The sequence below is a fragment of the Pseudorca crassidens genome, chromosome 2 (assembly GCF_039906515.1).
Source record: "Pseudorca crassidens isolate mPseCra1 chromosome 2, mPseCra1.hap1, whole genome shotgun sequence".
NCBI classification, from domain to species: domain Eukaryota; kingdom Metazoa; phylum Chordata; class Mammalia; order Artiodactyla; family Delphinidae; genus Pseudorca; species Pseudorca crassidens.
Genome location: NC_090297.1, coordinates 105,658,915 through 105,671,688, shown reverse-complemented (window position 1 = coordinate 105,671,688; position 12,774 = coordinate 105,658,915). Strand labels below are relative to the sequence as shown.

Sequence of the window (12,774 nt, the reverse complement as noted above, 5' to 3'; positions counted from 1 at the left end):
CAAGGCCCTCTGACTCTAGTATCACCCTATCTTTCTAGCCTAAACTCATTGTCCCCCTGCATATCCTCACTATTCCAACTACTGCTTCCTTACCTGGAACTTCCCTACCGCTCTCTTATCTTCTTGTAATGTTCTTTCCCATTACTACCATCTCCTCTTGTCAAAATCCTAACCAACCTTCAAGTATTTTCTTTAAGCTGCCTCTCTTAATCCCCTCAAAAGACATCTTTCTCTTCTTTGACCTTCCAAAGCACTTTTTATTCCTATAGTAATATGTGTGTCATTTTTCCATATTGCCTTCTTCCCTAAAGGGCTGGTAAGCTCCTTAAGAAGAGGAACCACACTTTACTCATGTTGTTATCTTCTGAGGTACTTTTATCAGTATGTTCCTAGATCTAAGTAAATAATCATTGAATGAGTAAATAAATTGATGCCTAATATTTTTATGTCTTATTAAAATCCTACTCATTCCTTACAGACCAGAGTCTTCACGGCCCACCCCAGCCCCTGATTTTTCCCTTTCTCTCCTGCCTTGTATTTTGTTTCCATCAGAGACTTTCTTACCTTCCAATTAGATTGTAATCCCTAGAAGTCAGAGACTAAGCCTTATGTCTTTGTCTTCCTCTTCCTTCACCTTACAGTACCTGTGCAACTGTAAATGCTCAATAAATAAAGCTATGAAGAAGCCCCTCTTTTCTCCATCTGATAAAGTCTGTTTCTGAGACATGTTACCAATGAAGGTTTGCCTGGGAGACAGTGACGTTGAATGAGGATTTGTAAAGGAGTCTCCAGCTTCAATATTCATCAGCTTAAGAAAGGGATATTGAAAAGCTGCTCTAAAAAAACATTCTCCTTACATGACGTTGGCTGAAGCTGCCTGAGCTGCTAATCCCTGCCAGGTTTTCAGTCTCTGCCTTGAGCATTTAGAGCGCATTCTTGCCTTAACCTCTACGTCAGATCTCTCCACGGTAACACTGGAATGTTTGCTATTTTAGGAAATCTGCCTCACTGCATGCAGTGCTATTTACATTAGGTTCCAGACAAGGCATAAATGCAATGGCTTGACGGTCTGCTGCTTTGTGTGAGTAGGAAGGTCCTGATGGCTTAATGGATGCTTCTCCCTAATTCTGTTGCCCTGTTTCATTTTTTAGGCCAACCACAGTGTAATTACACATTAATAAATAGTGCTTATATAATACTGGGGGGAAAGATGGAGAGAAAAAAGAGGAAACAAAACAAGAATTCCTCCAGACATTTCCTTTGCAAGTACATTACCTCCGCGCCACGCCACCGCCCCCCACGCCATCCCCCCGCCCCGCCCCCCGCCTTCCTACCCTCCAGGTCTGGTTTCATTTAAAAAGTTCTTTGAGATAAAGCTTCCACCATTCTGTAGAAGGGAATAATATCAATAACTGGAATGATTCCCAGCTTTTCCCTGCAACTCTGTGGATACCTTCAGTAAGGAAGAGAAAAACGCTTTGTAAACTGCACTTTATTAGATTTTCTGACTCCCTGAGTTGCCGCAGCGTGACAGCGCCATCACAAAGCTGAGCACTCTGGTCACCACATGCCGTCGAGCCGAACGGCCATGGAGGACTGAGAGCATACATGCAGTGTTGTCAATCCATGGCATGTCAAGCTTGCGGCATTTTTTGTTGTTCTATGAAATTAATTATATAAAAGAAGTTCATGAGTATTCTACAGGTACACTCCAGCTAAAATGGATGCTGAACAACGTTTTGGTAGAATGGAAAAGGCAAACAACTAGAGGGATAATAAAATCAATTAAACCAGATAATCTTTATCAAAACTGTCTCTCTCATTGGAGGAAGAAAGGCTCTGAAGTAAAACTTCCTGTACTCAGAGACTATTTCCCAGTCCAGACTTTCATACTGGCGTCACGTGAGAAGTATTTGTCTCTGGGAGGTGGAGTAAGATGAGTGTTTTTCATCTGGACAACTCACACCTAGAAGCGCATGACTTGTGGGCTCTCTTTCTTCTAAAGCCCAACTGTGGTGTCCCCAGTTGTGAGGGGTTGGGGCGGGGGGTGGAGTTCAGGCCTCAGAACTCAAGCTCCTCTGTTCCCTAACATCTGTAAGGGGTTCCAGGGATGGCTTTGCTGGCGATGAGAGAATTCTTCAGCCTCTATGGAGCAGGCCCAGGGCTTAGAAATTGAACCTGTGCCTTGTGCATTGTAGAGGTATGGCGCCTGTGGTGAGAAGTGGCATGGCAGACTAAGGTTTGAGTATAATACAGTAGAACTAAGATGCTGCTACTGTTAGCAAAGATAACACCCACAGCAAGGACTTCAGGTGTCACAAATAGTAAGTTGTCACACATCACTGTTTAGACAAAGTGCTTTATAATTGGCTTTACAATATTCTTTACCTTTATCTAACTCACAGAATGGGCTAGTTGAAGCAGTTACTAGCTGCATCAAACCATGATTTGCTATCTCAAAAGGTGACATCAATTATCTGCTCAGTCTTCTGTCTAAACAACCACCAGGATTGCCTTTGTATAATGCAACTCATAAGCTTTTATTCCCTTTGCTTAATTTTTAAATTTTTAGTTCTTCATTGCCTACAACATGAAGTCCTTAGCTTAACATTTATGGGACTTCCCAGCTATGTATTCCATCATTCTCCAACACTTGTCATACATTTGAAAACACCAATTACTTCCAATTCCTTAAGTGTGTTCCACACCACTGTATATATTGTTCCCCTAACCTAGAATGCCCTTCTCCTACTTTCTGCCTGGTGTACTCAGCCTTTAAGGCCCCAGGTCAAGGCTGACTTCCAAGTGAGGCTTTCTCTGACTTCCAAAGATAGGGTTAATCCCTCTCATCTCTGGGTCCTCTTAGCACTATGAGTATACTTCTCTCTCTTCATTTATCACACTGCATTTTAGTTCTTTGTTTACATGCCAATCTCTTATTGGGCTTTAAACGCTTTGAAGGCCAGGTCCCCCTAGACCAGTGGTACTTATCAAGCAGTCATATCCTAGAGTGCATTTTGGAAGTTTGCGGGGGCATTTCTTGTTTCAGTGATGAGTGGGGCTGGGGGGCTACATAACTTGCAATGGGCAGGACAAAGCATTATTCCAAAATGTGAATGACTTTCAAATGTTCCACTGGGCAGTGATGCAGGTAATCAAACTGTTTATGTAATCATCTGGACCTAGGACTTAATTCTGTTGTATATATGAACACAACGTTAATATACTCTGACTTTTCTATGAGTTAAACTGCTACGTAAATTAAAGGAATATTATTTAATTTATTTGTTTATTTGGAAATTTACCAAGAGTTTTTCACTTTGGCACTGCCACTGGATCATAACTAACGGCACTGTCCCTTGCCATTTTTTTTTTTTTTTTTTTTTGCTGTACGCGGGCATCTCACTGTTGCGGCCTCTCCCGCTGCGGAGCACAGGCTGCAGAGCGCAGGCTCAGCGGCCATGGCTCACGGGCCCAGCCGCTCCGCGGCATGTGGGATCTTCCCGGACCGGGGCACGAACCCGTGTCGCCTGCATCGGCAGGCGGACTCTCAACCACTGCGCCACCAGGGAAGCCCCCTTGCCATTTTGGAATTGCCAATATAACATGCCTGCACCAGACTGCATTTGGAGCTGTGACTTCCCATACAAGCACCTGCCTATTTCTTTATATCCTTTAATATAGTTGTGCCCAAGAATTTACATATTAAAATAAACATTAGTTTATTATAATGAATCTCTTTTTATGTTTCATGTAGTTCAGTATCTACTTCACTGGATTGCTTTGAGGCTTAAACTAATTTGAATTAATTATATAAGGTATTTAGAGCAGCACCTGGTACATAGAAAATGCTACCATATTGTGCTGACGTTATTATTACAGAAAAGTTGTTGAATATTCATTGATAAATATTTTAAATTATATTTGGAATATGTATTTAAGAAATCTTGTGACTTTACTTCTAGGTTTTATATTATAATAATCTGAACCATTTGAGTGTGACTACATGATCCCAAGATGTTATAGAATGTGCTTCAATATTTCTTTTTGTCTAGGGGACTAAAGTGAGATATAATTCTCATTGTGATCAATTTGCCCTGAATGATTCACACTCTGTTGTGGTCTTCCTGGGGAGCAATAACACAAATAGACAACTTTGAGTTTGGTCTTTGCCTATAAAACAGCTTTTCTATGTGCAAGGCTAGAGGGAGGTCCGGAGGGAGAACTGTGACCATTAATCTCACTAATACTGCTATACTTAATAATTTTGTCATTGTCTTTTGTAAGACAAAGATAGTTACAATGTGAATGAAGTTTACAATATCTGACTCATTGACTATGTCTTTTTTAGCCACTACTCATTTTAAGAACAGCCTTACTCTCTTTCAGGTTGTTAACAACAGTATTTACCATGGACAACAGTAGTTATAAGGACAACAGTAGTTACCGTGTTTCGAGCACTGTGCTAGGCACTTCACATATATTATTTCTAAACCTTACAAATAGATGAACATTACAGAGGAGGAAATTGTACTTGGAAGGGTTATATAACTTGTCCAAGGCCATACATGTAAAAAGTGTTGATGCTGACTGAGATCAAATTCCAAAACCTGAGCTCATTCTTTCATACCACTCTGCTTCCCCAGATAAAATCCAGGAGACTTCATACTAGAATCCGTTATTGAAGGACCAAGATCCTCTCGCTAAACTGGGACTTGAATGTTTCCTTCCATTAAGTCAATCTGAACCACTTGAGCATGGCTCAATATTCCCAAGGTATTACAGAAATCATTTCAATCTTTCTTTCTGTCTAGGCCATAGAATATAAGATAGACGCACAGTGACCAAAACCATTTCCTTTCTTTTGGAATCTGGACACACATTGAGAGAAGGAAGTTTTCAGAGGATTATCTGAACACTCACTAGAAGGCTGACTCTCTGGCCAGGCTTCCTTGGGCTGTTTTAGAAATGATAATATAAAATAATTCTATGCACACTGAGCAGTACGTGGTGCCTAGTTTTTTGTTTTTTTTCTTCATAAGGCACAGACCCAAAGGGAGAAACTAGAAAATGAGCTGCGGGAGGCTTTCTGTCCTCCACATTTGAGAGGACCTACTGTCAGAGGCCCCCTGTGGCAGAGCTCTCCAGCTTGGGTATTCTGGCCAGTGTGCCTCAAAATGGCCCACCACTGTGCTGAGATGCCAGCCCCTCAGCTCTCAGGTGGTGGAGGCTCTGAAGGTGGACACAGGTAATCACCTCCAACCAGCCTCAGCCACTTTACTTCAGAGTAACACAGACACATAATCAGCTCCTATGAAACGGAACTTTCTCTGAAAAATGTTGGGAAACACTGATTGACAGAATTCACAGCATGATGTAATCAGGTTTATAAATGTACAAAGAGTTGGGCAATAACAATAATAATAAATTTTTATAGGTACCGGCAACATTAAAGAAGCATATCAATTTAGCACAATTTATGTGACGATGTATTTATTTCTTCTGCTCACCCAATGTTATTATCCTCTAGACGCTGTACTTAACCTTGTTCTAAGCTTTCCTTTAGGATAGATTGTAAATAATTTAGTCTCTTTGAAATTATAATTTTTCTGTTCTTCAAGTCTGTTTTAAAAACTGATACCAAGTGAGAGAGTGGCATGGACATATATACACTACCAAATGTAAAATAGATAGCTAGTGGGAAGCAGCCGCATAGCACAGGGAGATCAGCTTGGTGCTTTGTGACCACCTAGAGGGCTAGGATAGGGAGGGTGGGAGGGAGGGAGACGCAAGAGGGAAGAGATATGGGGACATATGTATGTGTATAGCTGATTCACTTTGTTATAAAGCAGAAACTAACACACCATTGTAAAGCAATTATACTCCAATAAAGATGTTAAAAAAAAAAAGCTGATACCAACCCACTTCCCCTTCTTAACATTGCAAATATTGAACTACATATACCCATTTCAGTGCTTACCAAAGATACTAATGAAAATACGTATGTGTACCTAAATATGTTTCTATATGTCTGGAAATATAAAACTAGAACAATGAGAGTGATTTTATTTCAGGATTTACGTGAGTATTTTTCTTTCCAAGTGCTTACCTTGGGGACTATACACTTTCCCCAATGACGCTGGACTCATTAGAACAGAATGTCAAAATTGTGGGACACTTTGGAGATCGTCTGGGCTAATTTTCCCATTTTACACATATGGAGGCTGAGAGTGATGTATCCATGGTCATACAGTTAATAAAGAAAGAATCAGGATAGAAACCTACTTCTCCTAATTCCCAGCCAAGTTATTCCTAATTAAAAAATGTTATGGGATCTTCCATACATTTCAATATGTATCTTGCAAAAAAGCCTAGAAACTTTAATTTTTACTCATATCTATCACATTATATGCATACACATCATTTCCTGAGTTTGTTAACCAGACCTTTCCAACCAAAATGGATCCAGAGTCCAAGGGGTTTACAGTGTAGCCAAGATAGTGATTTCTTCTGCCCTCATTGTGGCCTAAGCACCCAGGATGGTCACTTTCAAGTGAGAAGCTCCATCCATTTACTGCTACACCTTATAAATATTATCACTCATTATTTTTTTAAATTATAATTAATGAGTGAATTTATGGCAGGGGCTCAATTTTAAAAATGTACAAAATCATTGCCTTTCTTCTATACTTATCATAGCTATTGAAAACTGTAATTCTTTTTTTTTTTTCTTTTTTGCTTATTTGGATTTGCAGACTTTTAGGTAATTGCTATTTATTACTTGAGTAATAAAAAAGAGCAGTGGATAATGAGAAAAATGAGAAAAAGTCACTGGTTTTAAGCAATTTGATTATGTTGTAAATCACGCCTTTTTCTACATTTCTTATTATCATTTGCTATTTTTGTCACGACACAGGAAAGGTGAGGAAACACTGCTTTATACTAATTTTTAGCACTGCTCTTTTTATCCTGATTCCAACCTTTGTATATGTGACCAATAAATTAAGCTGCACATGTTTTGCTTTATCATTGATCTAAGATTTGTAAGAATACCTAGTAATTGTGTATGTTGCTTGGGCACAGATACATTCTAGGGTTCCTTCAGAAAGTATCTTTTTAGTAAATTAAAAGTTGAATGAAGGAGGGGAGTTCCCTCTGAGGTAACCTCCAAGAACAACAGTACAGATTAATGCAATAATTGTCACAGCAGTGAGGGTTCTCTCTTCAATATTAAAACCACATTATACATTCTCTATAGTTATACATCACTAGAGTGGCAGGCAGAATCCTAAGATGGCCCCTGTGACCTCCACCTCCTGGTATCCACACCTGTGTACAATCCTTGAGTGTGGAGAAACCTGTAACTTGCTTCTAACCAATAGAATACAGCAAAGGTGAGGGATATTGCTACATAGTTATGCACTGTTATATGGCAAAAGTGAAGGGGTGTTGCTGCAGATGTAACTAAGGCCCCTACTCAGTTGACTTTAAGTTAACAAAAAGGGATAGTACACTGAGGGGCTTGACTTGATCAGGTGAACCTCTTAAAAGAGTGTCTAGAAGGGAGATAAGCAAGAGACTGTCTCTCTCCATGGCTGGCTGTGAAGAAGCAAGCTGCCATAACTTCTACAGTCACACAGAAATATTCTTCCAACAACCTGAGGGAGCTTAGAAGTGGAACCTTCCCTAAGCGAGCCTCTAGCTGAGAAAGCAGTCCAGCTGACAACTTGATTTCAGACTTGTGAGACCCTGAGCAGAAAACCCAACTAAACCATGCCTGGACTCTTGACCCACAGAAACTGGAATAATAAATGCATGCTGTTTTGAACCACTAAGTTTGTAGTAATTTCTTACACAGCAATAGAAAACTAATACATATAAATGTAACGTAGGGATCCTGAAAGCATGAAGCTTTGTGCCTCAGGAAGTACAGCCCAAATCTCACCTGCACTTCCATGTCAGCTGGCTCCTCCAACAGATGTAGCAGTTGTTGCTTCTCTTGAGATAGCTGTTCTGCAAGTTTCTCCTGTGCAGCCAGGCTCTGACTCAGTTCTTCAATTCTTCTGGAGCAAAGAAAAAGTAAGAACAATTATAGCCATGGTACTATTGCTACCTTTATTTTTCAGCCCGCTCCAAAGATAGCATGGTCCAGTACAGTAAGTTTTTACCTTTTGGTCATTGAACTCTTTGAAACTTTTCTTCAGTAAGCCATGTATTCTCTGCCCCAGTCCCCAAATATATACACAAACGATTTTTTGCTTACATTGTCACAGGTTCAGAGACCTCTTGAAGCCAATCCATGGTTCTATAGACCATAGATATAAAATTCTTGGACTAGGGGCCATAAGTTGTAGAGTTTTTTAAACTGTTATTGTTGTTCCATTCAAAACCCAATTATTAGGTATCTGTTACGTATATAACTCAATGCACACTACCAAGTACTGGGAATATAAAGTTGGAAAACACACAACCTCTGCTGTATAGAAACTTAAGTTCTTTTGGTGTGTGTGCCAAGAGTTTGGGAAATGGGGAGGCACAGCTACATCAACAGATAGAATATAATAAGTGCTACCACACCAGGGGTATATACCAAATAGTACACTGAGTGTTGCCACGGAGCTACAGGAGGAAAGATAAAGAAGTAATTCATTTGACTTGGAGGAGACTGTGGGGAAGCTCAGGAGAAGAGATTGTGAAGACTGGGTTATTTTCCAGGCTCAGAAGGAGGAGCTTAAATGAAGGAATGAAGGCATGAAGATATGAGACATATGGGGAAGCGTCACTGGAAGGGAAAAGGGGGAAAGGCTGGTGGGAAGAGACAATGGCTGGAGAAGAGGCTGGAAATTCAGACTAGAATTCAGTTGTCAAAGACTATGCATGCTGTGCTGATGTCTATAAACCACAGGTTCAACTCGACAGTTATTCATCACCTACTACGTGCAGGGCATTATCTTGCTGTTTCTCTGTGTATAAGTCTTTGAGTACTAGAGATACCTGCCCTAGGAAATGTGCTGGTACTAGATGAAATGTTTCCGATTGTGCTTATGATTCCTGTGTATGTAAGATAGTGATAGCACCTTGGCAGGAAAATAGTTTGGCAGAAGGTGAAGGGTATCAGAAAGTCAAGTAGGAATCTCTTAAATTAAGGTATGAGGATTAGCTAAGATGTGGGGATCAGAAAGAACTTTAAAAACTTTATACAAATGCAAGCTATAATGATAATTATGATGATGAATGTGGACTCCATATCAACTTCCCCACAGTATCTGTGCTAGAATGTCTCTACTTTTCTCAAGTTCATATCTTATTCATCCCTTTGACCCTCAGTCTCTACAGATAATCTAGTCTCCTACTTTACAAAGCTATTCAAGGCCATCTGATATGAACTCCCTCAATTTACTTGTCAGGTATGCATTTGTTTCTTTTTTCTGTTTTTGGCTTGACAAGCATTTATTGGACTGAGACAGTCTCAGGGAACCTAGCAGGGAAGATCTGAAGAAAATACAACACCACACAGAGAACTGTACACTAATGGATGTGCATATAAAACAAAACAATAGGGCTTCCCCGGTGGTGCAGTGGTTGAGAATCTGCCTGCCAATGCAGGGGACATGGGTTCGAGCCCTGGTCTGGGAAGATCCCACATGCCGCGGAGCAACTAGCCCCGTGAGCCACAATTTCTGAGCCTGCGCGTCTGGAGCCTGTGCTCCGCAACAAGAGACACTGCGATAGTGAGAGGCCCGCGTATCGTGATGAGGAGTGGCCCCCGCTTGCCACAACTGAGAAAGCCCTTGCACAGAAATGAAGAGCCAACACAGCCATAAAAAAAAAAAAAAAAAAAAAAAAAAAAAGGCAAAATTCCTTAAAAAAAAAGAAAAAACAATATAAAGACTTAATTCTGCTGTCACAAAAGCCTTCACAGAAGTAACCATTGATGCCTTAGTGAGTTCTGAAGAATGAATTAGGAGCTCACCAGGAAGGGAAAACACACGTTTCCCACAGAAGGAAGAGCATGAGCAAAATTCTGGGGACCTGACATAGCACAGTATGCTTCTGGAGGTGCTGTGCCTTTAGGGTTTTGATTCCAGCAATGCCTGAAGCCATGTTACATAACTCTCTAAATGCCAATTTCTTCATTTATAAAGTATAATAATCCCTATCTCATGGGACTGTTAACTTTATGAGAGAATTAAACTTTATGGGAGAATTAAACAAGAATGTAAAGTACTCAGCTCAGCTGTACAGCAAGAGCCCAACAAACCTTAGTTGTCATTATTATTACTAGTCTGGCATCAGTGATATATGAAGGGGTCATGGTACGGGATGAGTCTGGGGGAAATCAGGGGTCAAATCATAACAGGCTTTATGGGCTTCCCTGGTGGTGCAGTGGTTGAGAGTCCGCTTGCCGATGCAGGGGACACGGGTTCGTGCCCTGGTCTGGAAAGATCCCACATGCCGCAGAGCGGCTGAGCCCATGAGCCATGGCCACTGAGCCTGTGCGTCCGGAACCTGTGCTCCTCAACGGGAGAGGCCACAACAGTGAGAGGCCCGTGTACCGAAAAAAAAAAAAAAAAAATCATAACAGGCTTTGATGGCCACACTAAGAACAGATTTTATCTCCTAAAGATTTTGGAGAACTTTCTAAATTGCTCTGCAATAACATGATCAGATTTGTGTCTCAAAAAGATCACATTGGTCACTGTGCGTACCTTGTGTGTTTTTCACCCATTCAGTTAAAAACCACTTAAGGCTTTTTATGCCACCATAGTATCATGCATTGAAGAGGATAAATTATTTGTCAGTTTCATATTGTTGAATTTCCCACTTCAAAGCTGCTCTGAATTGTTAGATTGGGATGGAATGCAGAGGGTAGAACCGGAAGTAAAGGGAACAGTTAGGAAGTTGCTGCAGTAACCAAGACACAGTGGTGGCCTCAACAAATGCCCGCTTACTTTATGAGAAAATTCAAGTTCCTTACTATATACAAAGCCAGCACAATCAGACCCCCTATTCCCAATACAGCTTATCTCTCATTAGTCTTCCCCAGACCCTCTGCTCTGGTTACATAGCACTAATTACACGTCTTGAAATATGCCCTTCCCTGTATCTCCCCTCAGTGGTGTCTCCTCCTGTACAGGAGATTCCCCCACGCCACTCACCTCCTACACTCTTTCTTCTAACTCCTATTCACTCATCAAAACTCACCTCCGATTTCACCTCCTTCAGGACACTTTCAATGGCACCTTGCTCTTTTAGCCTGGAATAGATGACAATTCTATACGCCCCAGAGCATCCCATGTTACTTCTATCAGAGAAATTATTAAAATTGTGTAACGTGTGTCTTGATGACAGGAAGTGGGTCTTTCATCTCTGTAACCTGAGTGCTTAGCCCAGTGTCCGGCATATAGCTGGTGCTCAGTAAATGTGAATAAGTGAATCCATGTCTCTTGTTTGCTACCATTTGACCATTGTTCTACTTATACCTACTTAAGTCTCCTGATTGCCAACTAGTCAGTTCTGTTAATGGATACCACTAAAGACACAGCCCTAAAAAGAGATTTCTTTACTTGCGGGAACCATAAAGTCTTGGTAATGGTGAAGGTCCACCGTAAGTCATTCAAAGGGAACAGTGCAGCTGCTATATACTCACACAGGCTCGAGAACAGGCAAAAGACAAATGGCAAATGGAGCACCAAAAGCACCTACTTGTCCCTTTGGGCCAGGGCCTCAGTGTATTGGTTGGGCTTGACCCGGTTTCCTGGTACATCTTCCCTGTCCTTGGTGACTCCCTTCAGTTTCTCTGAGAGCTCCAGGTTACACTCTTTCTCTGCTTCCACCAGAGCCGCCATCCGTGCGGCTTCATTTTTTGCTAGCCTGGATTCCTGCAAAAAGAACGAGAAAAGAACAAAACCTGAAAGCCTGCAAACATAGGTACTTTAGGGAGGGAAAAGGTGAATGCCAGGAGGCAGAGCAGTCGGAAAAGAGGTAAAAGGGGACCCCTAGCCGAGGATACTCACCTCCTGCAGAAGCTGGATCTTATTCTCCAGGAGCTCGTAAACATGCTCCGTCTCCTGCTGTCTCTCCTCAAACTGGCGCCGGAGCTCAGCTTCATTATGGCTGTTGAGATTCTCCACATCAGTGCTAAAACCAGAGCATTGGCCAGTCAGAGCCAGTCATATAATTTAGCAAGTGGACCCATTAAGGCTGTTTCAGTAATTCAGAGTTCCATTGATGAGAATAAAAATGAAGTATTTTTTTTCTCTGCAATTATTTGTGGAACTGCTCTTTCCAACTTCTCAGGTAATCTTTTAGGAACTCTGATTTGTGTTGCTTGTCAATCAGAATATACCTGACTCCCTAGAGGTTTCATTACTGCTATAGCTTCAAGAGAAGAATCTTGCATATGAAAGGCAGGTAGTCATCAGATGGTTTAGAACTCAGCATCCATGTTCTCCATCATCTGTCCCCAGACTTTCCCATTAAGACTGCTCTCCCAGAGTGCTTTGCTAGTTCCCTGCTTGTCTTGCTATTTGAATTTAGAGTGTCCCTTCCATTTAGGTTGCTGGAATAGAATATCTATTTGGATAGCCACAGAAATGCTTTTCTCCTTTACAGCCAGTAACCCATAGACTGCCCTGAATCTGGGCTACCTACCCAGAGTTCTATCCAGTTTTCCCACAGTCCCATGCAGAAAGCAGACGTTTAATCTATGGAAGCTCAGGGTTCTGGCCCAGCTTTGCTTCTCTGATGTCCTTAGGAATGAATGCCCAGGCG

At 41.3% G+C, this 12,774-nt stretch overlaps 1 protein-coding gene across 18 annotated transcripts in view; it reads right to left on the bottom strand.

The window, feature by feature from the left end:
- Window positions 1–12,774, bottom strand: part of PDE4DIP (phosphodiesterase 4D interacting protein) — a 224,462-nt gene that overhangs the window by 101,668 nt on the left and 110,020 nt on the right. For 17 of the 18 annotated variants that reach the window (XM_067727491.1, XM_067727490.1, XM_067727485.1 and 14 more), the window contains exons 6-8: window positions 12,018–12,141; window positions 11,707–11,882; window positions 7,946–8,063 (exon numbers count right to left, since the gene is read on the bottom strand). In XM_067727491.1, coding sequence (XP_067583592.1) covers window positions 7,946–8,063; window positions 11,707–11,882; window positions 12,018–12,141 — 418 coding nt within the window. The remainder of the gene's footprint in view (window positions 1–7,945; window positions 8,064–11,706; window positions 11,883–12,017; window positions 12,142–12,774) is intronic. The other variant, XM_067727459.1, reaches the window with a different exon arrangement.